Genomic DNA, 26,973 nt, shown 5'->3' on the forward strand with positions numbered 1-26,973 from the left:
ACTGCCTGCTTCTGGATTCTTGCTTGTGTTTTCTGTCAAAACGGTCCGTTTATTCCGAGCTGTTCTTCCGTACAGATGGATGCAACAACGTTGTTGACCTTACTGTGACTCAGCAGGATGGTTGATTGTTTATGTTGCAGTTAAGAAGAGGAGACTTTCAGACTGGAGGCATGAGTGTGAGCGCATGTGATGTACGGAGGCGGACACAGTTTCACCGGGTTATTTTGGCAGCTCGCTCGACGTTTGTAGACATTTGGATTGAATAATTACACAATTATCTATCTGTATGATGTCGTTTCCTTATATTTTTGGAATTAATTGAAGTCTTGATAGAGACAAAATGTAAACACCCTGCCACTTCACATCAACATTAATATTCATTAAAATGAAGGTTATTTATTGTGCATTTTAATGGCTGCAGTCATGGTGATGCAAACCCACATGTTAGACTGCATTGCGAGAGAATTTAATCATGAACTAAAAAGCTTCTCTTTAATCTGTGTTAAAGGATAACTTCTACCTTGGTGGACAATAATCTAGATCTATTTTATCCTATTCTATTAGACATGTATTAACAAAAAAACAAGTTAACTTTTAATTCCTCCTTTATGTTTAGTTTGTTTAATTGTTCTTATTGTTTTGAATATTAAATTATGAAGTTACACTTCCTGTATTTGACTTAACACTTCACAGCTACTGCTGTGTGAACTCGGGCTGCATCACAGCAAGTGCGGTAATTGATAAAAGAAGCCCACCGTTTGCTAAAGCCACGATCTTACAGCTGGTTGTTGTTTTCTGTCAGTGCACCTCTCTTCTCCAGGCCAAGACCCCCTTATGCATCTGGCTCCAGATTTAAGGAAATGAAGTCTGCTTAATCCCTGTAATAGATGTTATTATTTTCTCATTTGATAGATTTAACTAACACTGGGAACAGAGTTTGTGTCTGAACGATGAGGAGAAATATAACTTTTCTTGATGCCTTGTGTTTGCCCGTTGGTGATGTCATGGACTGCTCTTAGTCCCAGTTCCCTTTTCAAAACCACTGGACTGAATCCTTCAGTGTGTTCATTAAAAAAATATGAAAGAGCCAGATTAAAAACGGTCTAACTTACGTCCATAACAGTGGAATTTCCCCTCCCTCCCTTTGCCACACCAAACAATTATTTGCAGGTCGTCATGACAATTGAGCTGCGTTTCTTCTTCACTGCATCTCCAGTCCCCCCGAATGAATGAGTGCGAACGTTAAGAGAATGATGTCAAGTGCTTTTCAGCTACACTTCCCCTTTCATAACTAATCTCTCCTTCCTCGGGGAGAAAGAAAATGAATGTAGCAGTAATGGTGAGACCCGATGAGAAAAATGAATGTTCTCATTCTGGAAAGTCGACATTTTCATTTGGGGTTTGGGGGGTGGGGGTCTGATCAGAGAACACACACAACTCAGTTCCCAGCAGATACGCTACATTAATAACCCTCCCCACACTGCTGCCAGGTGTCAGCTCGTCACTGTCTGAATGACTTACCTGCTTGTCTGTTTTGGGCAGAAAACAGGAGCCCTGCCCCCCATTTTGAGCAGACACCACTGACTGACACCTTGAATGCCGTTTCCCCCCCTTATTAATGTCAATTTGCTCAGCAAATTGCAATCGGATCAGTTTTTCTTGGACGGCGTAGTCCAAGCGGTATTTTTGCTTGTGGTCGGGTGTCCATTCAGAAATAGAGGGGCGGATCTGAGATGGCTTGTCCACCTGAGCGAGATGTTTTTAAAATATGGTGGGTTACGTATGAGGGCGCTGGGCATTAACTTAAACACGGCTCTGTTTTTCAATCCCCGATTTCCCAGCAACGTCCTCAACAGAGAAACTGTTCATCAGAATAACTTCTATATCTGACTGTGAGGAGAATAAAGAAGCAATTTTAATACCATGCTGCAACAAATGCTCGGCCTCTCTCTCTCCTACGAGTTGCATCACATGGACATAATCAGCTTGCCATATTTTTTCCCTCTCTCTCTCTCTCTCTCTCTCTCTCTCTCTCTCTCTCTCAGTTTCTTGTTTCAGTAGAACTTCCCTCATTTCCCGGCACTGGTATCATCGGTGACCCTGTGCTGTTCTCTATTGGAGTGTCAGGATTACGCCAGCTTTTACATTCGCTGGTTAGCTCCAATTGTATGGTGGAAAAAAAAAAAGAGGTCTACGTTTGAGGGAGGAGGGCCAAGCTACTGGAATGCCAAGACAAATGGCCGACTAGGCCAGCGCGAGCATGTGGAATACATTTTTGCTGTCCGAGCTTGTTATTCCTGTGTTGTCAGTGATTGTTTGGGCTACTTAAATGGCCGATTTTCTCCTTGTTGCGTCAGTCACCTCTAGTCATTCCTCAGCCGCTCTCGGGGCTATGATATGCCCTGCGTGCTGTGATTTGAAAAAGTCTGCAGGTTAGTGAACTTTTAAAAGAATTAGATGGATCATGGAGTATGAGCTGCACCCCTGAAGGACACGTTGATCAAGAAGGACGTGGTTACATGTTGAGGTTTTATTTTGAAAGGGACTATGACTTGAAAGAAAGAATAATATAAATAATAGAGTATCTTCCTTTTTCTTTTCCCTGGAGCAGTTACAAGACAAAGTGCAGTCGTATTTGAGTACGACTGGAGAAAGATAAGGGCACAGGCTCAAGTGAAAGCTTAGTGGACTGAAAGAAAGAATTTAGTTTCAAATCCTCTAACCCTCAGTGATTGTCAAGTACCACATTAAAATGCATTTGCTGCCACATGAACACTCAGAGAGTCCCATTGCTTCACTTTTCTGTTGTGTTTATGTAAGCACACTGCTCTAAAGATAGCTAATAGACATTCAGCACTTCATTCCCGTCCCCATCCATCAAAATGAATTAAACTTGGCATGTCAAGCCTTGTGCTACGGATTCCCATGGATTTCAGGAGAGCCCCTAACGTGCTATTTCTTTCCTCGTCAAACACAACAGTGACAGTGATGGAGGTTTTATAATTTGTGGCAATTATTAGGTCTGCTGTCTGGAGACATGACACATACTCCCGCACCTGTTTTTGTAATTCACGTCGAATTTCACTGTCACAACCGCGGGCCGAGCAGCGAGGAAGGTGGAGGAGACGGACAATTACATCAGTGCGCCTTCGAGTCAATCATGCCTCTATTTTCTGTAGATGGATTTGTAATGATGAAATGAGTGAAATGAGCGGAGCACACTTCGAAGTTACATTGCCCTAGAAATCTGGCCGTGCACTGTAGTGGAAAAGGAACACATGGAAGTGTTGTGATATGATAACTTTATACCCTTGTGTTTTTAGAAATCTTAGAAATTGAAATATTGTAAAAAGCTTAGTTTGGCACCTCATTCTCTCAGTGTGAATGAATTAAGTTTTTTCTTCTTCTTCTGCTCACCACTGAAATATCCCTCTTGCAGGAAGCTCTTTAATATACTGTATATTTTCTCTGGAAGGAACTTCTGCAGCATCTTACATTTTGCTCTGGGCGACGCTATGATTTTCATTTGGTTTCTGAGTTATGTATTTATGAGTGAATATTGTCTGTCGGGCAAATATTATGTAAAGATCACCTTTTATCTTAAAGGCATTTTTCTTTTAAAAACACATTAGTTTTAAATGACACATTTTAACTTCTCTCTCACTCTCACTCTCTCGCGTCTGTCTCTGTTTTTCAGACGTCACTCGCCACCAGGTTTTCACAGGAGGCCTTTGGGAAGCAGTACAAACAAACCATCGGCCTGGATTTCTTTCTGAAGAGAATAAGCCTTCCAGGTGAGACACCTTCATAATCTTTTATGGGAGTGTCTGCTTGTTTGGAGGCTCTGCGTGGACACGTGCACTGTGCTTTCACGCAGGGGCAGAGATTGCATTAAGACGACTGTGCCTTGATGCTTAGTGCCCGTTTAGAACTGTGATACAGAACTGTTGACCTAAGCCTCAAAATGTGTGTCTGGACTTTCTTTTACTTTTACTTTAAACTTATTTTAACCATAAAAGTGCCTGCATATGTCCTATGAGGAAGTGCTTTTGCCCATTTTTCCAGAATAACTTTCAATATCGGGCAGTTATGTACCATTTACTGCATGTTAAAATAGTGTATTAACCATTTTTTTTATTTTTATTGAGTAAAAACACCAGTATTTGTTAAATTTGAAATTTGAACAGTATAATACAAATTTGCCAAAGAATGGAAACTATGTACAGGCGTTTTTTCCAACTCTCTCCTCTCTGGTGACAAAGACGCTGATTTGCCGGCTTTCTGCAACAGTGCGAGTTAAATTACCGTAATAACCACAGGTTGGCTTTCCAGTACGACTTCTCTGCTTTCCGAATTCGTTGGGATTTTTCCGATAGCACAAGCCGTTGCATAAGTGCGTAAACACGTCGTCTGCGATACGCTCAGTGGTAAAGGATTAAAAAGACCTAGAATGTTCATTGACGGTTAAACAGGACCCATTGATGCAAAATAATGTTTTATCTCTCATATTTTCTAGTCCTACATTGCCATTTCTTTCTTCTTCAGGTCAGCTCGGGTGCTGAATGAGAATTTTCTGGAAGCTTCTTATTGTCGAGCGTCTGCCACTTCTCAGGGTTATTCACCCTGAAAGCCCCAGACAGAGCACACATCTTTTTTTTACTCCACAAGGCCAGTGGACAGTTTATGTCTTAATGGTTGAGCCTCGCTCGTAATTCTGTGGGCGCAGAATAGAGTAAATACATTAACATTTTACATCCATATTGCCGATCCCCAAGTTCAACTGATCTTTGTCCTGCACCGCATAAAACGCTCATGTTCTTATTTATTTACGTTGAACCCACTGAAATAAAGCCACACACTGTATCCCCCTTAGATTTGTAAAATAAATGTTTATTGACAAATGCTATATTTAGACTCCATTTTTACTTCCTACCATGTGAAATGAGGATTTTGTCAGCATCTTAAATGGAGTTGCTCAAACGCTGCCAAGGCCTAAGCTCCAGAAATCTGCAAAGTGTCTCCATTCTTTCATTACTAATAAAACAACATTAAGCGAGGGCAAATTAAGTGCTAAATGTAAAAGTTATGCTGATTTGTGACTTGGCCGAGGGATTCTATTTTGATTTTGTGTCAGTTTCAGCTTATGAGACTTAGAGGAACTAAAGCCCCAAAAATGTTGTGGTGGAGTCAGAATGAAAGAGCCAACTAAAAGCACAGGCTGGGCTCAACTGTGTAAAATGAACTTGAACAAATGCTGTTAATCTCTTTCCAGTAAGTTTCTTTCCTGAAATAATCAGTGATCCCTCAAGCGTTTAACTGGAGGCTCTGTTTAAATGTGGCTTATACACTGAACGTGTGTATCACTGGGCAGCAACAACACAAGGTCTGACACCAGAGTTGTTAAATGTCCCATTTTATGGGGAATTGGGTGTTGATGAGCTGATGAAGAGGAGGGTGGCTCTGTGAGGTGGGTGGTCCCAAACTTTGTTGGGACCTCCACCCTGCCTTGTATTGGAGAGATTGTGTGGCTCTCCAGGTTTCTGTGGGGCTATGAGGGTCTATTGCAGCGGGGGGGAGAAGCCTATAGCCAGTGTTGGCCTCACTCTCCATGAAGGCCCGGCTTGTCAAAGTTAATGTACATTTTCCAACGCAGGGAAAGGTGAGGTGAGGCCGACTGGCACACAATAGCCTCCTCTGTGCATGATTTTTATAACAATGCCCCGTCCAGATGTCCCTGCCAAACCAGCGAGGTGCAAGTGGTGACGGGAGCAGAGCAAAGGTGAAATTTACTTGTCACACTCAAACTTTCAGAGGCTGTTTTTTAACTGTGTCGTACTTAAAAGACAGTCTAATAAACGTGGTCCTTTTTTGACCTTATTCAATACAAATGACCTGATATTAGAAAAACCTAATTATCGTGTTTGTCTGGTTGAAACCCAAAACACATAATGAGTTTGGGAGTCTAATAACTTTTACAACTGGACCCAAATTGGCTCTGACGCTCTGCTCTCGCTCCGCAGTTCCCACCCTCAGGCGCTGACCCGAGCACGGAGGATGGAGACAGTCCGCTCAAAGATCTAAATATGTTGACGTTAATGGATGGTTAGAAATTGTGCTCATTATGGCATCAACTAACTACGGCGTCAACCTAGAAAATGCCCGATACTGACAATTTCACCGTTTGCTGTGGCAGAGATGCCGCGTCCGTGAGGCAGAACTCTCTGTGAGCTGAAAAAGGTCAGTGCTGTTGAGTCGACGTGAATCTCAGTAACATAAATAAAGCTGGTGTGTGAGGATGGGTGGGGATGGCTCTTTAGCCATCATTCATTGCACCGCTCGGCGTGGCTTTACATTGACACTGTATAGTCTGGATGTAGTGACTGTGAACCTCAGCGTTTCCTTTCCCTGCTTTATAAAGGGGACTTATGAAGGGGTTGAGTCGTCCAGCCGTGTCCACAGGGTACGCTCTGCTCCCCATCACTGCTCCAGCCCAGAGCTGGGCCCTCATCACACCAACATAAACTCCTCGCTGTCTGGTCCTTCCTCCTCCTCCTCCTCCTCCTCCTGTTTTTTTGACTTCTTTTTTTTTAACCACCCCTTTCATTTTCCAGAGGAAGAAAATATTTATTTGGATTTGGTTTTTGTGCCTGTCTTTCTCTCCCCCCTCCCATTCACTCTTTCCTTCTCTTTCCATGGGCATAAGGACAGGAGTCTTCTTTTCCTCTTATTTTGTGTTTAATTATTGCTATTTTCCTTAACAGCACATAATTCTCCTCACTTTCCCTGACTTGGCAGGAAATGGCACAATGCAAACAGCTCTTCCAAGGCTAATAAGTAATCATTTCTCTACTGCCAGTGTATCGAGGCTGTTTAAATAAGAGTGTAAGCGCACCTATTCATGCCTCTCAATCTTAGTGCTGGATATTCTTGGATGTGAGGTGTCGGTGAACCTGCCAGGCAAGCGTCCTTAACATGAGAGATCAATCACTGACTTATTGATTCCATAATGTATATCAACAGTGTGGAATTTAATGGTAAAAAAAAATTGCCCAAAATCATCAATTATACAGGCAGCTGTAGCTGTTTCTTCAGGACAAAAACTTAATTATTAAAAAGGGGGAAAGAATCTGGTATGGAAAGCCACAAACTGTGGAATTTTGACTTTTGTTCTCAAGAAAAGAAAGAAAGAAAGAAAGATCTACCCCCACTTCATAGAACTGATTTGTAAATGTGTTTTTCATTTGAGATATTGATAGCATTCCTGTCTGTTTCTCCCCCACTGCAGGTAATTTGAACGTGACCCTGCAGGTGTGGGACATTGGAGGCCAAACGTTAGGAGGGAAAATGCTGGATAAATATGTATACGGAGCTCATGTAAGTCATAGCCCGTCGTCCTCTTCATTCTTCCTCACAAATATCTAGTGTTTGTCTTGGAGACAAACGAGTTTGACTCCATCAGCCTCAGGAAGGATAAGAGATTCATAAATATACAAACATAATGACGTCCCATATGGTGAAAAAGTCACTGGACTCCCGTCTAAAGAGTTATTATTAGAGCTTTGGGAGTTTTCATTCCGAGGCTGCCACTCCCCACCTGTGCAGCCAAATCATAATAAACTATCATTTGGATTCACAGTGGGCATCGCACACTTCCTTTCTGTTTAACATCAGACAACTTTATATAAAACAGCATAAATATGCTGAAATAGTGTGTGTAAAACATGACTTAAAGTTTATTCTTGGATAAAAAAAAGAAGGTGAAAATAGGTTGTTAAATGATCTTATTTACTTTCACCTGTCATTTACATACGTCAACACACGCATCAAAGGAAAGGTAAGAGAGAGGCGAAAAGCATTTAAGGTTTGTCCTTCGCGCGAACAGAACAATGTGCTGATGAAAATGACAGCTGTAGTATTTGTCATGTGCCGTCCGCATCCAGAGTGAGAAGTGTTGCTGCACACAAGTGCTATCTGTCATCCGCAGAATGTGTCCTTGTCTGAAGAGGACCTAATTAAAGATCGCAGTTTGTTTAATGCACCGCGGCACTAAGCAAACAAGAGCAATAGCTCTAGTGAAGCGAGACAGTGTGAAATGTACATTCTTTTCTATTCAAAAACAGTGTTTTCTGCACTGTTCTCCAAACAGCAGCCCAGCGTGTCTGCTGCACTTCCTTGACTGTCTCACAGACATAGTTGCCACAATGCAACACTTTGCTTAGGGAGTTTCTCGTCTGGGTTGCGTGAAAACTTTCACACCCATTGTTCGCCACTGTGCGTCCTGTAATCAATCATGGCCGCTTCAGAGCGACTCGCCGTAATTGTCAGAGGGCGCGAGCTGTCGTCACCGACTCCACGTGTTGTGACAGTGCGTGTCTGCGCGGACAAAAAGCAACAGACACCCCCCTGAAGTCATGTTGCATCATGCAGTAAACGCAGAGACATTTACCTTGGCTCATGTTCATTTTCTAGTTCCTGGAGAAATAACAGAGTAATGAAGTAGTGATAGCAGGCAGTTGAGCTACGAGATTATCCCTCGCCAGTCATACCAACAGTTCTTGCATCGCTGTTTACTCGTTGATTAAATTCTTGTATCGCTGTTCACTCGTTGATTAATTAATGTTGTTATAAAACAGCTTCTGGTGTTTGCTCAAAAAATGTCTCCCGCTTGTTATTGCTGGCGTAGCTTTTGCAGTGCACGTAACACAGCATTGGGGATTACGCTTGGGAGGAGCAAAGTGTTTGTAGGTTGACGGCTTTAATTCATTAGGTCAGGCCGTAGATAACCACATCTGGTTATGTTGTTTGCAAATGTAGTGTTTTCATTTTTAAACAAGAGCCACTTTGAGTTGCACGGCCTTTCTTTGATCATGACTGAGTGAGTGAGTGAGTGAGTGTGTCTGTCTGTCCCCTGTCTGTGTGAGACTGTCCCCTACTCTAAAAAGAGGAGCAGTGCCACCTACTGTTCCCATGCTCACCCATGAATATAAGGTGAATGAATAAAAAAATCAAGCTGTGTACTCGCATCCCTAATTCACCAGAGAACTGATGTGTGACGTCATTAAATGTCTTTTTTTTTTACCAATGCAGGGCGTTCTCCTGGTGTATGACATCACCAACTACCAGAGCTTTGAGAATCTGGAGGATTGGTTCGGCATGGTGAAGAAGGCCAACGAGGAGTCTGACGTCCAGCCTGTCATCTCCTTGGTGGGCAATAAAAGTGAGTGTTACACGTAAACATCGAGAAACAACACCCGATTTCCTTTCAGGGTTTTCAGGGTTGAAGAAGCGCTGCAGCACTTGCACTATAAAAAACAGATGCAGGTTTTGCCACTCAAGTTTGGATAGGAGTTCATTTTTATTTCTCCTGAGTAGCAGGAGATGACGAGTGCAGAGTTTGTCCTCCGTTCTTTTCACCCTGACGTGTTAGTTCACTTTGCGTGTCTGTGTTTGTGTGCGTAGGAGTGAGTGTTTGATGGTAGCAGACCTGTTTGTTAGAGCACTAGATAACTGATCGGTGTGATAAGCCTGTTGATAAGAGAGTGAGGTTTTGGAGCGATGGGAGAGCTGATGTTTGTGAAATTGTGGGAGTGAAGGCCAATGATTTAAGATCCCCGGGCCAATGGGCTTAGGGCACCGCTTATCAGTAACCCCCCCCCCTTCTCAGTCAATACCCACCTGCCCCCTCCTCACTCAGAGCCCGCGCTCCTGACCAGAGTCATTGGTAAAAGAGAGGAACTCGACGTTAACCAGACGACTCGCCTCCTATCAGCCTGCGCCCATCCACCCATCTCCAAAATAAAGAGTAATAATGATGACTCTTTTTAAACATCCCCCTGACAGATGTGGAGTCATGGCGGCTGCCGTGTTATTGTAAAGCGAGGCGTCAGAGTGCGTGTGTGTGTGTGTGTGTGTGTGTGTAATGGTGACTGTCCACCTTCCCGGGCAATGATGAACGGTCAACAGAGTGGTGCCTGCACACAGGAAGCTCTCGCTAATGTTACTCAACAGGGACCACAGGTCACGGTTTAATTCGCCTGTCTGGAGCAGATTCCCTTGTCTTCGCATCCGTTGCATCTCTTAATGCCGCGGCTTTAACGTTGGGCGCCTCTGTATTTAGGCTAGGTTTTGGGTGTGTGGTTGAGTGTGTACTGTAATATTTAAGTAGTGTACATCCCGCTGTCAGGCTCACTCACACGTTCCCTCTCCCCCTAATGGCTCTTCTCTTGCTGAGAATGGCCCATGTGTGTTTTCTTTCTGCTCCTACGAGCTGAAAAAAGAAAAACAAAATCCCACACAGATTGCCCCACGAGGAGCAATCAATTACCTTGTGAGACTTCATGAAACCCAGGAACCTCCCATCGTCTTCTTCTTTTTTTCTTTTTTTAAAGGGACCTTGAAGAAAGTTAGTCTAGCTATCGAGTTTGAAATGTCCACACCTAAAGTTTTGTTTTACTTTGTCTTCTCCACACCCAGTCTGAGCTTTTTGTTTGTCTTACGCTGAAGAGCGTCTACCCTTTTTTTTGTAATATGTATATATATAGATATGTATATATCTATATCTATATATATATATATATATATATATATATATATATATATATATATATATATATATATATATATATATATATATATATATAGATATATATATAGATATATACCACTTTTCTTTTTTCCTCCAACCTGAATGCTTGGCACATATTAACAGTAAGACAGAACATATGAATGGATACACAGCACTCTTTAGGGAGCAGAGTTTAGATTTCTTTTATATTGTTCCCATGATGTTTAACTAAGTGAGGCAACATATTTGTGACAACCGAAATAGAAGTACAGACATAACAAGGAGCTTATAAAAACACTACAGATTTATGTCTCCGTGAGAGCTTGTCCTCGGGGAGATTTTGTCATTTCACCACTCTGAAATTTTTAGTGCGTGTGCACAGATAAAACCGGAGGTGAACACTCATGCGCATAGACTTGTCGGTGAAGCAGACAGAGTTGTACACACAGTAGCTGAAAGGCTTATTTTCACAAACCAATCCGATTCAAAATGGAGTTAAGATAAGATAAGATGGTCCTTTATTAGTTCCTGCAGTGGGGAAATCCACATTGTCACAGCATCAAAGATGAAGATAATAAATAATAAGTGTGCTTTTCCACTTAAAAAGTTAAAATAGAATGAACATTATAGACAGTTACCACAATATATACAGCATGGCCTTGATATTTACAGTATAAACAGTATATTATATGTACAAGTATATTATATGTATCGCACGTGGGATGAGACGCGCTATGTGTGGTCTACTGAGAGCGCTGCTTGTTATTAAAAGTACATGAAGTTGCCTAAAATGTCCCCAAATTCCTCCATGCATGCCTTCTGATTTAATTTAAACACTGTCTTCTTTACATAGTATACTGTTTACTTGTAATTGAGCCTATGGACCAGACTAGTTCATTAATGATGCTGCTGTCCCCTCCTCTCTCCTTACGTTGCCCTGACTGCCCTCCTGTGCCATGTCACTGCCGGGGGGAACAACCTTCCCTTTCTTTGGCTTAGCATGGCCGGCTGAGGTTAAGTGTGCTTGTTAAGCACCAGTGTGCTGGACTCCCATGCCCTCTGCATGCCGCCCAGAGCCCTGTGTTAAATAATGGCACCGCTTGTAACAATTCGCTGAGGAAACCAGTGAAACGTTTTACCGAGGGCACACACACACACACACACACACACACACACACACACACCCATGTGCACGGCAGACTCTCACAGCTGCGCACGGAAAGAGACACTCGTGTAAAGAGGACACACTTGCTGATTTTTTTTTTGAGAACACATGGGCTAAACTCTTGGTCTTTTTTTATAGGTTTATTATAGCGCAGGCCTGCCGTAACACCATATGGTACACAGGTTCTTCTCAAGAGAGATGTTGGCTTGTTGCACACTCGTCTAATCCCCCATTCTAGTGTTTCATTTTTAGTGGATTGAAATGTGTCATGTGTTTTGAGTGGCATACTGTTAGGAGTTACTGTTTTTTGACTCTTCTTATGTGTCATAATAATAACATATATTATCATTTTATGGGACCATCTCTGTTTTAAAGTGACCCGTATTACTTTTGGAAATGGCTGCACATATTTCGTTGTAGACATTAAACCTGCGTCGTTTATCAAACCAATTTGTTTTTATTAAGTGGGGATCGCAGGACCCCGTGCTCACTTCCCATTTCTAGTGCTCTCTCCCTCAGGAACTCCAGAGCATCCATCATTGGCTTGTACAGCCCTTATTTGGGTGACTTAAATGGGTTCAGTTCTCTTAACCTCTCCTCATCACTCATGGCTTCTTACTCCAAGGTTCTAACACTGTTCACTGCCGATCCACTCAGGCCTGCCATGGGAAACGTTTCCTGCCACAGGGAGATAAGGTCCCTGCATCAAGACAATTAGTAGACTTTGTCTTACCCGCCTTTCTCTTCTGCTCTGTTTATTATTCTCCTCTGTCGTTCTTCTCCAGGTCCCTATCTCGAAACCATCTCTTAAAACATACTTGCTCATTCATTTCCATCCCCTTTTCAAACACTTACTCTCTCAATCACACTCGTGGACTCTTCTCTAAACTCTTATCTCTCGCATGTGTCGGCTCACACTTCTGCCGTGGCCGCCTCTTCTTACAGTACTGTCTTTTCATTGGCTCCGTGTCCCTGTTGTGTGAGACAACATGCGTGTGTTTGCTTTCGGCACGCTACAGCAGAGCTCCCTGCATACCGTTACCCATCGCACTTCTCTCTCTCTGCAGTTTTCCATCCGTCCATGTAAACGCTGGATCTCCCCTAACTCTTGATTCTCGTGGAGCATGTCCTTACCACCAACATTGTTGGTCTTGAGTTGTTTGCCCTCTTGGCAAGGACTCGGGAGGAGTCAACCCAACCCCCCCTCCTTAGCTCTGTAACCCCCATCACCTCCCTGCCCCAGTAAAGCTGCCACAGTTCCTGTCTGTTCAGTGTAGGCCTGCACATTTCTTAATAGAGAGATGCTCAGAAGTCCAGGAGTGCAAAGGAGCTCAATGTGCTTCTGTTTTTGGTTTAGCTCAAAAATGTTTTTCCTGGCTCAACCCACTCCTACTTAGGTCCTCTTACAACAAACTAAAAGGTCCTAATTGCCCCCAAGGGAAAGGTTTAGCCACAATAGACATGTGGTGGGACAAAAGCCCAGTACTCTTACCCCCGGCACCCTCACCCCTCCCCAGATAGAAGAGATGAACACGTCAGCAGTGTCTGTGTTGCATTGTGGGTAGCGTGACCACAGGTCCGACACTGTAAAACATTATATATCCAGTATATAGACCCTGTAAGGCATGGCGTATGGTCGGGTAAAGACCTGGAATGTTTACAGTTTACAGCGAATCCAGTGTTTCCTGTTTTTCTTCACATTTTATTTAAGGTAAAGGGTCAGCTGAGACGTGTGGATCAAATTGTCTCGGTAACCGCAGTGACTGCGGCGCGCTGTCCTTCTGTAGGTCTGGAAAGAGATGGGAAACAGATCTGGATACTGAGGGTTGAATGGCGAATGACTGCCGTGTTACTCTGTGGCTGATAAGTCGGTGTAAAATCACAGCTGTGGATGCCGAGATGAGCAGTGATTAAGAGAAACATCCAGACACATTTATTTAAGCCTGCTCGTGCAGCAGATAGGTGGTCCTTCCCTCTCCACGCAACTGCCGATTCTTGCCCAATGAACGAAAAATGCGAAGATTTACTTGTAACAACTGTTTGACCCAGCTCTGGTCTCTCTGTACTCATCCCTTTCTGACTCTCATGCCTGTCGAAAGCCTGGAAAGTCCTCATTCATTTTAGTCATCCATAAAGCAAATATTGTTGCACATGCAGTAGATGATCAGTCTTCGAATACCTTCTTGTGTGGTAAGTCACGGGCCATTTGAGCTGCACAGCACACAGCTTAGCCACCTGACCTGAAGACAGCCTGGAACCCTCATCACGCTCATGGCTGTGCTTTATTTCTCTGCTGCTCCACAACATTGATATGGAGGAATTCCTGGAAGGGGCCTTGCTGACACAGGGTTGGGTAAATAACCGATTGATCTGGACCCACAGGCATATATATATATATATATATATGATAAATGTATGGGAAATATCAACATTTGTTCCCCTCTTTTTTTTTTTTTTGTTAAATCTACTTTGGTCTTAAGCTATGACATCACTGCTCCTGCATCAGGTATTTTACTTCAGACTTGCTCAGACAGTCTTAGACTTAAGGCCATTGGAGGACTTAATAATTATGAGTAGACTTATAGCGATGCATACACTCATGAAGGCCCCCCCCATGCTCTGTGTAATTATTATAGCTCATAGTTACACTGCCACCTCACAGAGGCATGTATTACTGCTCGCCCATAAAAGTCCACTTAGTTTAACAGCGACAGGAGAGCTCAGAGGACACGGCCAGTGAAACCCCGGGCAGCATCTTGTGCGGTCGTCTCAGAACTGGGTCTTTTGTTCAGTTTTCACGAGTCCTGTGAGCCCATAAACCCAGTAAGGCCCTCAGCCGAGCGTTTTACTGTAGCAGTGACAGACTGGTACTCGCAGAGCTACCATGTCTCTCACATCCTCCGACCGGGGAGGAAGACGACAACATTGTTTAACTAGCCGCCGCGGAGCATCTGATTATGTTTTAAAGTGTGAATTGTGCACGTGTGTGTTTTCACAAGTGCGTGTCCGCACGTCGCTTCACGACAGACAGATCAAATGACAAGATGAGCTGTGATCAATGAACTGTCGACAGAACACTTCTGACCTAGTGGAAAGCGAGTCCCCTGATGGTCCGTTTCAGGCCACCGGGGCAGGGGCGCCGCAGCACAAAGAGCGCTCTGTCTCTGTCAGGATTCCCCCGAGGACTCCTGCACGGGCCCTGCTCACCTCGACAACACCCGTCTAGTAACAGCACTTCATCTGTCTGTACTGCGAAAAAGTCTCGATAATATCTCGCCCTCAAACTTTAATATCCCGATTGTTGTTTCAATGGATTTCACCACAAGTGTAGTTAAACTTATACAATGTCTGACGTTATTAACACCAACATAAGATTGGCTACAGACTGCTCCGATATTGTGCCACTACTGTGCACTTTATGCTGGAATTATGATCTGTTAATGTGAACGGTGATACGAAGATCTTTCAAGATTTTAGATTCATTTTGACATTAAACATCGTTATTCCCGTCCACAGTAAAGGAAACTTTGCCAACAATATCTACACTGTTACACTGTCTAATGAACGGTGCAAGAATGTGCAAGAGTGCAGTCTGTTAAAATTGATTCTGAATGACTGCATAGTGTCTTAAATGTGAAGAAAACACATCATTTTCTGTGCACTTCTGTATGGCACTATATTCCTATAAAAATAAATGAAACTGGGAAGTAGCCAGTACGCCTTTGAAGGGGAAAAGTAGTTATTGTATGCAATTTCATTATGCTGTCCATATTTTAATGCAAGTACAGACTTATCACGCCCTTCATATTTCAAAACCCACAGAGTTTATGAGCTTACTCCAAGCCTTGTAGACCAGTTGGTCATTTTAAGTGCTTCACATAAATTCTACTAGTCATTTGTTTTATTGGCCACTTGTGCTGTGAAAGTTAAATCAATGTCTAATTCAATCACACATCACACACACACACACACACACGACTTTTTAAAGGGGACCTATTTTGCTTTTGCCTGTTTTCCGTCGCACGCGGCGGGGTCCAAAAGTGCGAGACCACTTTCCCATGAAGTGGTCTCACACCGTGTATAGTGTTGCACTCTCAGATGTCCACATTAAATACGGCCAATGACTCAAATAATAAGGCAAATGTTTGCAGAAGTCTCGTGTGAGATCAAAGCTCGGGCGGCACATGGCTCCGAGCTACAGGTACTTGTGGTCTTCTGCAAATGAGATGATGTCAGTTTATCACTGTAATTTTATATATTTATATTTTAATCAGCTCAGTACAGCCTTTTCTAAAAAAAACAAAAACTAAATGAATAATATGGCATTTACTGTAGTCCAGGATACAAATACCTGACAGTGCAGGTTTACAGTCGTTTGGCGACAGCAGAATAACACTTAAAAACGAAAATTAGCTTTTATATTTCCTGACGGTACATATTTTCCACTTTTTCCACTAACTATTAACAGCAACTCTTCCAAGACTTACTTTGTTCGCGAGCAACTCTTGCAAGAAATACTTTAATCTTTGTATTTCTGTCATGATACCTTACTTTTGAGGTCCTAATCATTTGACTGCAGCACTTTAACAGATAGTCTGGGTTTTGTAAAGAGTAGTTTTTCAATGAAGTTGGTTTCAAGAGTGACAATCCTATCAAATCAAACTGTTCTATAATGAAAAGTATCATTACATAACGTATGGTCTGAGGGAGAAAAGCAACAGTTATGGCGCACAATAATGTGGTAACTGAGGTACTGTTTCTGTGTCTTCCATACTTTTCTGGACTAGATTGTGCTGTATTTGACTGGATTTTGGTGGCTCTCATTTGTAGATTAGCTCAGTGCTGTCATCTGGTCTTTTATGGGGACTGGTTTGCAGCATAATTTGCTATATGTCAAAGTAGAAATACAAGGTTGCCGTGACTATCCTTGGTCCTTTTAAAGCCATTTTCAGATATGAAAACTGGGTCTGAAAATTCTTTAGAGCTTGCCGTTCACATACATCAAACACAGCAGAAGATTGTCTGGGTCAGATGAGCTAATAACAGCAGGATAATGTGTGAAACATTCAAGCACAGGATTGCTTGAGCATGCACAACGTAGGACACTCACTCGCTGTAAATGATCCAGAGCAGAGTTCTTACACAGACTTGCTCAGACATTATCCGGATTCTGACGAAGGAGCTGGCTGGAGAAGTTCCGGATAATGTCTGGCACGACTTTTGCGGATATTAAATAGAGACTCAAATTGTTGTTCATGTAAAGACCTACGGAACAGATCTGGGATGTTTCAAAACTAAATGGTGCATGGTGAACAATTCTCTCAGACAGATATGAGTCATTTCATTAGGAGTTGGACCTGGTCTGATAAGCCTCGGAGTCACTGTACAGTCTGACTTATGGTCGTCGCTGAGGCACACCCTCTTTACAGGGCCTTAAAGGCATAGTGTGAGGTAATGTTGGAAGTGATAGGTTCTCCCATGGGGTTGATTAGGCTCAACCCTGTAACTTTCACTTAATGGGATATGACCCCTCAGAGCCCCAACTCTCCAGCAACCCACGCACATCCAACCGTTACTACCCCACACACACACACACACACACACACACAGTTCACACATTCCTACCTCAGCCCTCAAACTCCCCACAGTACCAACTGCTGTTTAGTTTAATGCAAGGCTGCCGGCAATTAACTGTGTTATGTCAAGCTTATTCTCTGGCTGGGTAAACTGTTCCAATTGGTCCCTATAGCAGCCGACCTGGCAGAACAGTAAGTAGGTGTCTCTGTTATCACAGCATGGTTTTAAAAAGCCCTGTGAGGATCGCGCTGTATGTTTTACTGCTAATAGCTTATTGTTTTTGTCTTAGCAACATTTGTTGGTGAAGTACAAAGGGGGAAAAAAAATCTCTCATTCAGAAAGGGGTGCCATTTATGGAACCAGCGGTGCCTCCCAGATCACGGTGTGACGTCTAAATGGAATATGAATAACCTGCAACAACAACCTCTGTCTGTCCCACTAGATGTACACTGCCATTAGGTGCTCATTTCTGTGTTTTTTTGACACAGAATTCACTGTTTTATTCACCACATGCAAAACAAGTCTCCCACATCAACAGTATTTTTTAAAGGCATTCACCGCATCCGTGAATTAGTTCCACTCAATATTTGACGTAATTAAAATATTCATTAATTGGAGTGGGTTTTCAGTGGGAGTTTTTGTGTCTTCTTTCCAGTGAAGGTGGAATAGCAAAAGCATACTCGAGGCAGAACAATCCAACAAAAAAAACAACATTTCAAGTTTAAAAAATGGAAACCACTCCAAGTCTGGCTGTTTTTTTAGGACAATCAAGTCTGCCAGTAAGAGGATTCTTTCCATGAAGGATCTAAGCTGACATCCCCACAGACACTAATTTGTGGAGAGGCACATCCATATTTTCTTCTCATTTGATTGTATTCCCACTTATTTCATAAGTTGCCACAATAACAAACTGTTTTTTTCCCCTAATTTATCCACCAGATATTAATCTTAAACTGTTGTCTTGCAATTCCCTGTAATGACAGGCAGACCTTTTAAATAAACAGTGATGGTGACCAGAGCGAGGGAGAGCCATCGCTCCCGACGAGTGATGATCCCCTCCACTATCTCTATGCGCTCGTAGGCCTAAACAGTTTATTTCGTGTTTGCAGTCACTTCCTCGGGGCTGTTAAGCTGATGTACAGTTTGACAGACACAGAAGGAAACCAGATCATCGGAGGAAGATTGTTTTGACCTGATAAGTAGAAATGGGTACATTAGGGAGAAAAATGGAGCATAACACTGAAACTGTGGGATTAGTCTTGTGTGCATTTTACACAGACAGATGCCACATGCTGTTAAAATTCTTTCGTGAGAATGTGGGCCCAATTAGAGTATTTCTTGAGGAGCCGCATGCACGTTCACACATCAAGATCTTGAACCTGAAACTGGCACCGTGGGTTTACGGTTTGTAGCTGTTGAGGTTATTGCAAAAGCTACTTTCAGACATGAACTAAAGGCCGGACATTTGTCCTGCCAGCTTTTCGAGTCAAACTCCTGGACACATTTTGAATGAGCTCATGTGCGAACACGGCAGGAAAAGCTCTGGATAATACTCTGTGAGTGGGTGGGTGGGTGAGTGTTCTGCCTCCTGCACGCTGAAGCTCGGAGCCGCCTCTCGCTCGGACGCTATGGACAATCTCCTCTAGGAAAATGTTTTAGAGGAAATGAATATTTGTAGGATTATTTTTCTTGATTCGTTGGATTATCAAAACAGTTGCCAGTGACATTTTTTTTCAAAAGACTATTTAATTAATTCTGGTGCTGTTGTAGTTCTGTTTAGAATCAGCTTTATTTAACCTTTTTCTATGTGTCATGTCTGGGTAGTACTTACCTTTTGGACCTACACTGACGCGTCTTCCCGAGCCACTTTGTTAATGTTGGCTAATCTGACTGTGACACATGATTGATAACCTTTCCCAAGTGTGCAGGATCCAAAGGATTAGTTGTGTTTACTCCTAGTAGCATGCTGGGTACCTCCGCCGTTAATGACTAGAATTAATAACCTGCTGACGCCTATGAGACAGCTCTGTTTATGTACAGGCACAGACATGACAGTCTGCCCTGGATGTTGAGTAGTTGTAAAAGTGTCAGCCCCTGCCCAGAAAGGTTTGTGTTTATATGTCACTTATGATGACGGTATAATATTTAGTCTAAAATTATTCTTTCAAAATGTTTTTTTTTTGTTCTCTTTGGATTGGCCTTTTAACATTTATGGGGTCATATGGCTTACTGAGATATTAATAATACCGGATTAGTACAGTGTTTACATTTCTTCCTTGATACGTATCTCTCTTTCTCTTTGTCTGCTTCTTGCTTTATCTTCACACACACACACACACACAGACTAAGAAGGGGGCATGAGAACGGGGTAAATCCTTGACAACTTCAATGAAACCTCACACAAAGAGAAAAACTCGGGGGGACGAGAGAAACGCAACACCGTACAGTAGCCTGTATGCACCAGATAGCGGGTGTGGCCACCTTTCTGCACAAAGCCAGAAATAAAGAAAGAAGCTATTACTTTCAGTGGCAAGACCCCCAGGTGACCCTCTTCATCGACCCCGGCGTGACCCCGTGAGTGAGGAAGGAGAGATGCGAAGCGCCTGGTATCAGTGCACGGGAGTCAAATGCACAGACACACAATCACAATAGCTAAAAAGGAAGGCGCTGTCATTGTGCGCCCGCGGTAAATCAGCGCAAAGGTGACAGTCCCAGTTCTTGGGCCGCTGTGCCCACCGTAAGGGCCGGCGCGCTCATAAGTCAAACCGTTTTCTCCATCTGCACTCTCACTGTGAGTGTAGCCTCAAGACTTTGGTCACCCACGTATTGTTCCTTAAGTATTCCTCTGCAGCTGGGCTGGTTTGTCTGTTTCGGGTCAAACAGAGGTTCATGGCTTCAGGGTGCAACTGTACTAGGCTTACACTAAGGAATGTGTCATATCAAGCTCTCATGCCAGCTGGGAAGAGGAGCTTGGGGCCACTGAATCGACATTTCTATTCTCAAACACACATACTCTCCCCCTCTATGAATTCAGTGTCGCAACAAGTGGCCTCTGCAGCACGCTTTGAAAGCAGCATAAAAACTGAATTACACTTTTGTTTTCACATCTCTTTATGTCCGCCGTCCGCGTACACTAGGCAGACCCCTTCCATCTTAACTCAAGCGTAAACAGTTATCTTTTTCTGTTTATGTTCTGAAATGTGACAGTTAACCCCGCGAGAGTGCTGTGTAACCAGTGCGTAAATCTATCTATCCATCTCTCGTAAGTTTGTGTCTGACGCGTCGCGCTGTGTTCTGTCCACAGTCGACCTGGAGCACATGAGGACAGTGAAGTCTGACAAACACCAGCGTTTCTGCCAAGAGAACAGCCTCGTCAGTCAGTTTGTGTCGGCCAAAACGGGCGACTCGGTGAGTAACCGGCTGACTCAACAAGTCGATAGTAAAGTGAATATCTTAATCATGATTTCTTTCTTTCTCCAGGTGTATCTTTGTTTCCAGAGGGTTGCTGCTGAAATTCTTGGTGTAAAGCTAAACAAAGCAGAAATAGAGCAGTCTCAGGTGAGCCACTATAGCATCATTCTGTTCCATTTCACGCTGGTGTTATCTGTAATGTTGTCCCTGAACCTAAAAGCCCCCTGTGTAAGAATTAGTGACATCTAATGGTGACAGAAGGACTTTCCTGCTCACCCCCTCCTTTTCCTAAACATGTCAGGAAACTAAGGCGGCCTTTGAATACCAGATAGGATACAGTTCTTTGATTGTGTGGTGAGCTTCTGTTTCAAAATGCTTATTCTGACTGGTCTGTCCGTCTCCAAACAATATCAAGTTGTAACGAGTTAATTTTGCATCATAAATATGTTTTTTTATTGTGAATATTGTTGCATATTAAAACAAGCACTTTTATTTTGAAATGCTCCAATCCAATCCAACTTTTTTTGTAAAGCACTTCAAAACAAACACAGTGGACCAAAGTATAAAGACAGAAAAGCTCATACGAGGCAATGGAGTACATATAGAAAAGGAATCAATATGGCATATTGATATATCATTTTGAGCTTATATCGTTTTTTGCTTTTCCCAAAAAAGTTGGCTGTTTTTTTTTTTTACTTGACTGGCCCTCGACTGACCAGACGAGACACTCAGTGGCCAACAGGTCATTGGAGTTTGAGACCCCTGATCTAAGGTGATGGAAACCAAATGGTTTTTATTTTAAAAGCAAAGTTCCACATTTTAAAAAAAATATACTTATGAGTAGTATATATTCAATTTCTGCCAATAAACCCTCCTGAATCGTTACACACTGGTCTTAAAGAGAGGTCACTAGGAGTGTCTGAGGTCAATGGAGGTCACCACACACTGTAAAGGACCTTTTGCTTTGTAAACACAAGTTTGTTACGTCTGCCTCCTGTAATGGTCCGCGCGCCGCAAACACCGCCCATATGTAAATATGCCCACATTGAGCACATTAACGCGTGAAGTCAGGGGTTAAAGGTAGGCAGTTGTCGGGCGTGAAAATCTGCCGCCTGATTTATTTCCATTATCTCCCACTGTTTTGGGCCAAAAATGGGGTCTCAGCTTGCCAGCCAGACCAAGGTGCCCGTGGTGGCAGCTGCAGGATTTACAAGGTCACCTCCCACTGAAGCATTAATCCTGGGTCTGATATGAGCAGTTGGAGCCACTCTGGCTGGGTAGTAGTTGATGAGCCTGGGGGGCTACAGAGAGGTCAGGAGAGCATGTAGGGGAAGGACTGGTCAAATTCTCACCAGCACTGCTGCTGCTGACCCACTCTAAATGACCACTGACTAATGGAGCTGTTTATCTACTTTCTTCACCCTCACCTCCCTCGATAGCTCGGTCAGTAAAGGAAAGTGCTTTAATCCGGGGCTAATCGTGCAGGGTGAGTGGCTGGGTAAAGGTTGTTCCTCATGGAAGAGACCAGTCGACAGAAACACTCACAACTTGATCAAATCTAGAGTTAGCCTTAATGTTGGACAGGACTAAAATCACTGAATGTGCATTATCTGGATTGAGGACACCAGGGTATTCCATTTATTTCCATTGAACTATTGAACAATAAACTGCAGCAAATATGACAAAAGACAATTTAAAATTCTCCCACATTATTGTGATATTTGTTATATAGTCTGCCATATATTTGTTTATTGGAAGTTCTGTTTATCTATTTGTGCTTGGTCACGTTTTGAGAGGCTCTATTCATTTTGGCCCAGCATTTTATTTCACTTTCTTGAAGCATTAGTTACTGAACACTGAGTAGGCAAAGTTTCTGCCTGATAGCATTTATTTAATTATAAGCAGTTCATTTTTAGATGTATCATTCAATGTTGGTTTAACAGGGAGAGTAAATTGCAATTATGGAAAATGTCGAATCAAAATACTTGGATAAATCAAATGAATCATATATGTATAAGTATAGTGGTTCTGATAAATCAAAAACTGCAGCATAGTAAATTCTCAGACAACATAGTGCAGTGGTTTAAGAAACCCAAAATGTGTGTCACTGATACAGAGTTGAGGCTTTGAGCACTTGGTGGCTCTGGGTCTCGCTGTGGGGCCGGTGAAGCCTCATTATCAGATGTCAGGTTTACAGAGCTGAACATGCGGGTCATGACCTCTGGCAGTATTATATAAGCCTGGCAGCCCTCTCCATCATGCTCCTCTGTCTGCTAGATCAGATACAGAGGCCGCGGATCACTCACTGACTCCGACACCGGGCTTCGGCAGCTCGTTAATCAGTCAGCCAACCACGGCTTGGTAATCGGCCATGTGGTCAGGTCCTCTGTCGTTATTCAGCAAAGAGTGCAGCACTCTGATGGACTATTAAAAAATCCAGTGCAGACTCATTTGAACTTGATTTCCCACTAGGTCTAATATTATATATATATTCCTTAACATTTTACAGCTACTCCAGAATCACATATTTGTCTGAAAACTTATAAACACTTCATTTTATATAAATGTTGGAGTGCTTATAGATCAAAACTGGCAATTTTGAAGCTATTAGGTAGGAGTGTACTCCGTTTATTGACATTTTACAGTCAAATAATTGCTCAATTAAAAGTAATCTTAGAGCTTTCAGAGTAATGACAGAGGTTTTGCTGCAGCTCATAATGTCAGGGACCAGAGTGTTCTCGATGCTCACGTCAGATGTTATGGGTTTTGTACCTTAGCTCTTGCTTGGGTTGGGTTTTTCTTTTGCTGCGCTGCTGCATGGGAGTTTTTATTAAAGCTTGTATTTGCATTATTTGTGCTTTTGTTTTTGTGTGCACCCACACAGACGGGAGTTTATAATGAAAAGAATCATTAATAGCAGCCTTTATTTACTCTGTTGTGTTGGTGTTACTTGTATGTGATATTGAAATTATTACATTTTGTGTGTGCTTGTTGACGCCATGCTACATTGTTTTGTCTGTTTCTTACATTTCTTTCTCTCATCTCGTTCCCCTCGCTCCATGACCTCTCTCTCCACATCCTCTCCTGCTGTTTGCCCTCCCACTACCTGGTGTTCACACCATAATCCTCCTCCTCTCCCATGCCTTGTTCCTTTGTCTTTCTTCTTCTTCTTTTTTCCCCCCTCCTGTTTCTTTGCTTATACCTCCGTCATGTCGCTGCTCTGACGTGGTGAACCTTGCTCAGGGGATTGTGAAGGCTGAGCTGGTGAACTACCCACAGGATGAAGGCCCAATTAGACAAGAGGACAACCAGCAAAGCAAAATATGTTCTGTTCAGTAGCAGGAAGTATGTCGGCACAGGCCTGTTTATCTGTTAATAGCATAAACAGTAGCTTTGTAGTTACAGATACTAGTTAGATTAGAACTCTAGAAAAAGAAGATAATCCCATTGGACCAATAGAACATCATCACCCCATCCCTGAGACTTAATTGTGCTGACCTCTGGTAGATAGAAACAGATATACGACATCAGTGTGACCTCCGTATTTCTCTTGACTCGCCTGGATTACGAGTGCACAGACATTATGACCAGTGTCTTAAATCACTTGATGGATAGATGAAGGCTGTGTGATACGACCCACATGTCATATCCTGATATAGATCATTTCATCCTGTTTTATTTGCCCAGTGCCAAATCACAGCCGACACTGTCTGATAACTTTCCTCATGAGGTCGGTGAGAGTGGAGAGAGAAACGGGAAGAATCTTTTCAGAAACTTCAAACTTGACACTGACATCATGTAGTCTCTTCTGTAGTGAAACTAACACACTATTTGTCATACTCGTGTCGCAGCAAATGTGTGATACATTTGTGTGCTGATAGGATTATGTTCTCAGTTTCTAAAACTCTTTGTAAAACAGAGAAAGTTTGGTGGACTTAATTTTAAAGCCTGGGTGGAGGTCACTGAAACATCCTCTAAATTATGTAAATAACTTGTTATCCATTAAACCCTGTGATGTTTTCGCTTTTTTTTTTTTTTTAAATGATGTGTGTGTTTTTGGCCTGTTTTTCAGCGTGTGGTGAAGGCAGACATCGTGAACTACAGCCAGGACACCGTGGCCAGGACAGTCAACCCCCCACGCAGCTCCATGTGTGTGGTGCAGTGACCTCCTCATTTACACACACACACACACTCTTCAGTCAGTATTCCTTACGTCAGGAGTTTTGGAGTTACTGGATCACTCGTGTTCAGAGAGCGCTCTCTCTGTTCCTGTGTGCCAGTTGAGTGGGTGAGATGAAGAACAGACTGTGCGGTTTTCAGGTCTTTGGTCTGTTGTTTCGGATATTTGGCAGAAATCACTTTTTAGTATGGTTCACCAAAAAAAGGAAATGGGACCTAATTTTTTTTACATGCAGCTATTACTTTACTTCAATGATTCATTTTTAATAGATAAAAAAAGTGTTAGTATGAAGCTGGTTGTCAACTACTATAATCATTCACTCTTGTAGACGAGAGTCTTTTTTTACATTTCATCCTCTGCTGTTGCAATTAGGAGCTGTTTGTCATTGATTAGAGAGAGTGCAGAGGATTTCTAAAGTTACTTTAAACATGTGTTTCGTTCATTTCCGTCCCACTGACTGCAATTTGCATTCGTGGTACGAATTTATGGGACATTTTGTGAAATCTGTTTAGGTTTTAACCTGGTTTTAACATCCGTCTTCAATGATGCGACCATGGCCAGATCTGAACGTGTTCTCAGATCTGATCACAGAAACCACACATTAGTCCACATCCCTGATCGTCCTCAGGGTGGATTAGACATCGTCTCCTCGAGTGATGTGAAATGTTGAATTTCCAAGTAAGAGGTAACAAACACACACATACACACAGTAACAGGAGAGTCATCCTTGAATCATTTTAATGACAGTTTGTATAATCTGGCTGTGATCGGATCACTGAGGATGGAAGATAATCCCATGTCTGTTGTGCTCCTCAGCAGAACAGAAGAAGAAAAAGACAATGTTTCAATGCTATAGTTCACTGAACTGAATCTCTGTCTTCAATTTGCCAAGTAGAGGCTTATGCTAGCAGTGCTGTGACGTGAAGTGTGTGCTGTTATTTTACGTAGAATCATTTCAATTTTTCATTTTATTTTTTTATTCTGTGCTTTCTTTTATCCACATCATTTGCTTGTCTCTTATAATATGTCTGCAAATGTTTTACTGTTAAGTCTGTAATCACATTTCAATGATTTTTGTGTCTCATTTTCACTGATAGAGAGCTGATCAGATGCTGTATTTATGCAGTGTGCTAATAACGCTGAACGATTACGACTCAGGAAGTACCTGAGTGTTGAGGTGAGCATGAGGTAAAAAAAGAAATGTGCATTTTACTAGGTCTCCACATTAACCTTATTCAACTGTCCGTTATAGAACAGAAGTTTGCGTTGAAGAAAAAACAGCGACGCATTAAATGTTTCACATCTTTTTGACCACATTTTACAAACTTTGTTGTTGAGTCCACTTGGATGTTGTACGTTTTGTCAAATGGTGTCCTCCACTTAATAGATTACAGTTCTGCACTTAAAGGCATGATGGGATTTAAAGTGGTGTCCACCTCCCTCTATATTCTGAAATACTGTATATTTAAATATGTTTGTACTGTATAAACAATCCTCGCTCCATCGCGCATCCTGTAAACAAATGTATGCTTTAAAAACTTAATGAATGTACAGTTGGAACATTTAGTTGAGAGTGAAACAGCAACACGGGTTTTGTTGTGTTTCTGAATAAAATTCTACATGAAAACATCTATGTGTTGCTTCTGTGGATACATACGATTTGATTATGTTAGTTTGTGGTGCTAATTGATGGCACCACTACTGCCTTGCTCTGGACTAAAATTATTATTTTTTTCTGAGTAATTTATTTTGAATAGAATAAAAATTATAATAAAATATTACTCATAGTCAAAGTGAAAGTTTAGTATGTCGTCCAAAATTTGACCAAAAAGTCATACTTTAGTATGTGTTCCAAAATGTGACAAAAATGTCATATGTCGCCCAAAATTTCACTAAAAATTCATAGCTTAGTATGTCTTAAAAATTTGACAAAAAAGTCAAACTTTAGTATGTCGTCCAAAATCACTCAAAAAAGTCATAGTATAGTATGTCGTCCAAAATCGATCAAAAAAGTCATAGTATAGTATGTCATTCAAAAATCACTCAAAAATATCATAGTAAAATGTCATCCAAAAT

At 42.2% G+C, this 26,973-nt stretch overlaps 1 protein-coding gene across 2 annotated transcripts in view; it reads left to right on the plus strand.

Moving 5' to 3' along the window:
• The window catches only part of rab28 (RAB28, member RAS oncogene family), a 28,657-nt gene extending 2,131 nt beyond the window's left edge, over nucleotides 1-26,526 (plus strand). The window contains exons 2-8 of one of the 2 annotated variants that reach the window (XM_044040761.1): nucleotides 3,698-3,794; nucleotides 7,286-7,374; nucleotides 9,088-9,217; nucleotides 20,611-20,714; nucleotides 20,787-20,864; nucleotides 23,961-24,062; nucleotides 24,790-24,854. In XM_044040761.1, coding sequence (XP_043896696.1) covers nucleotides 3,698-3,794; nucleotides 7,286-7,374; nucleotides 9,088-9,217; nucleotides 20,611-20,714; nucleotides 20,787-20,864; nucleotides 23,961-24,056 — 594 coding nt within the window. In that variant the 3' untranslated portion in view covers nucleotides 24,057-24,062; nucleotides 24,790-24,854. Of the gene's footprint in view, nucleotides 1-3,697; nucleotides 3,795-7,285; nucleotides 7,375-9,087; nucleotides 9,218-20,610; nucleotides 20,715-20,786; nucleotides 20,865-23,960; nucleotides 24,063-24,789 lie in introns of both variants that reach the window. The other variant, XM_044040762.1, reaches the window with a different exon arrangement.
• Nucleotides 26,527-26,973: the final 447 nt, after the last annotated feature.

The sequence above is a fragment of the Solea senegalensis genome, linkage group LG12 (genome assembly GCF_019176455.1).
Source record: "Solea senegalensis isolate Sse05_10M linkage group LG12, IFAPA_SoseM_1, whole genome shotgun sequence".
In the NCBI taxonomy this organism is placed as follows: Eukaryota; Metazoa; Chordata; class Actinopteri; order Pleuronectiformes; family Soleidae; genus Solea; species Solea senegalensis.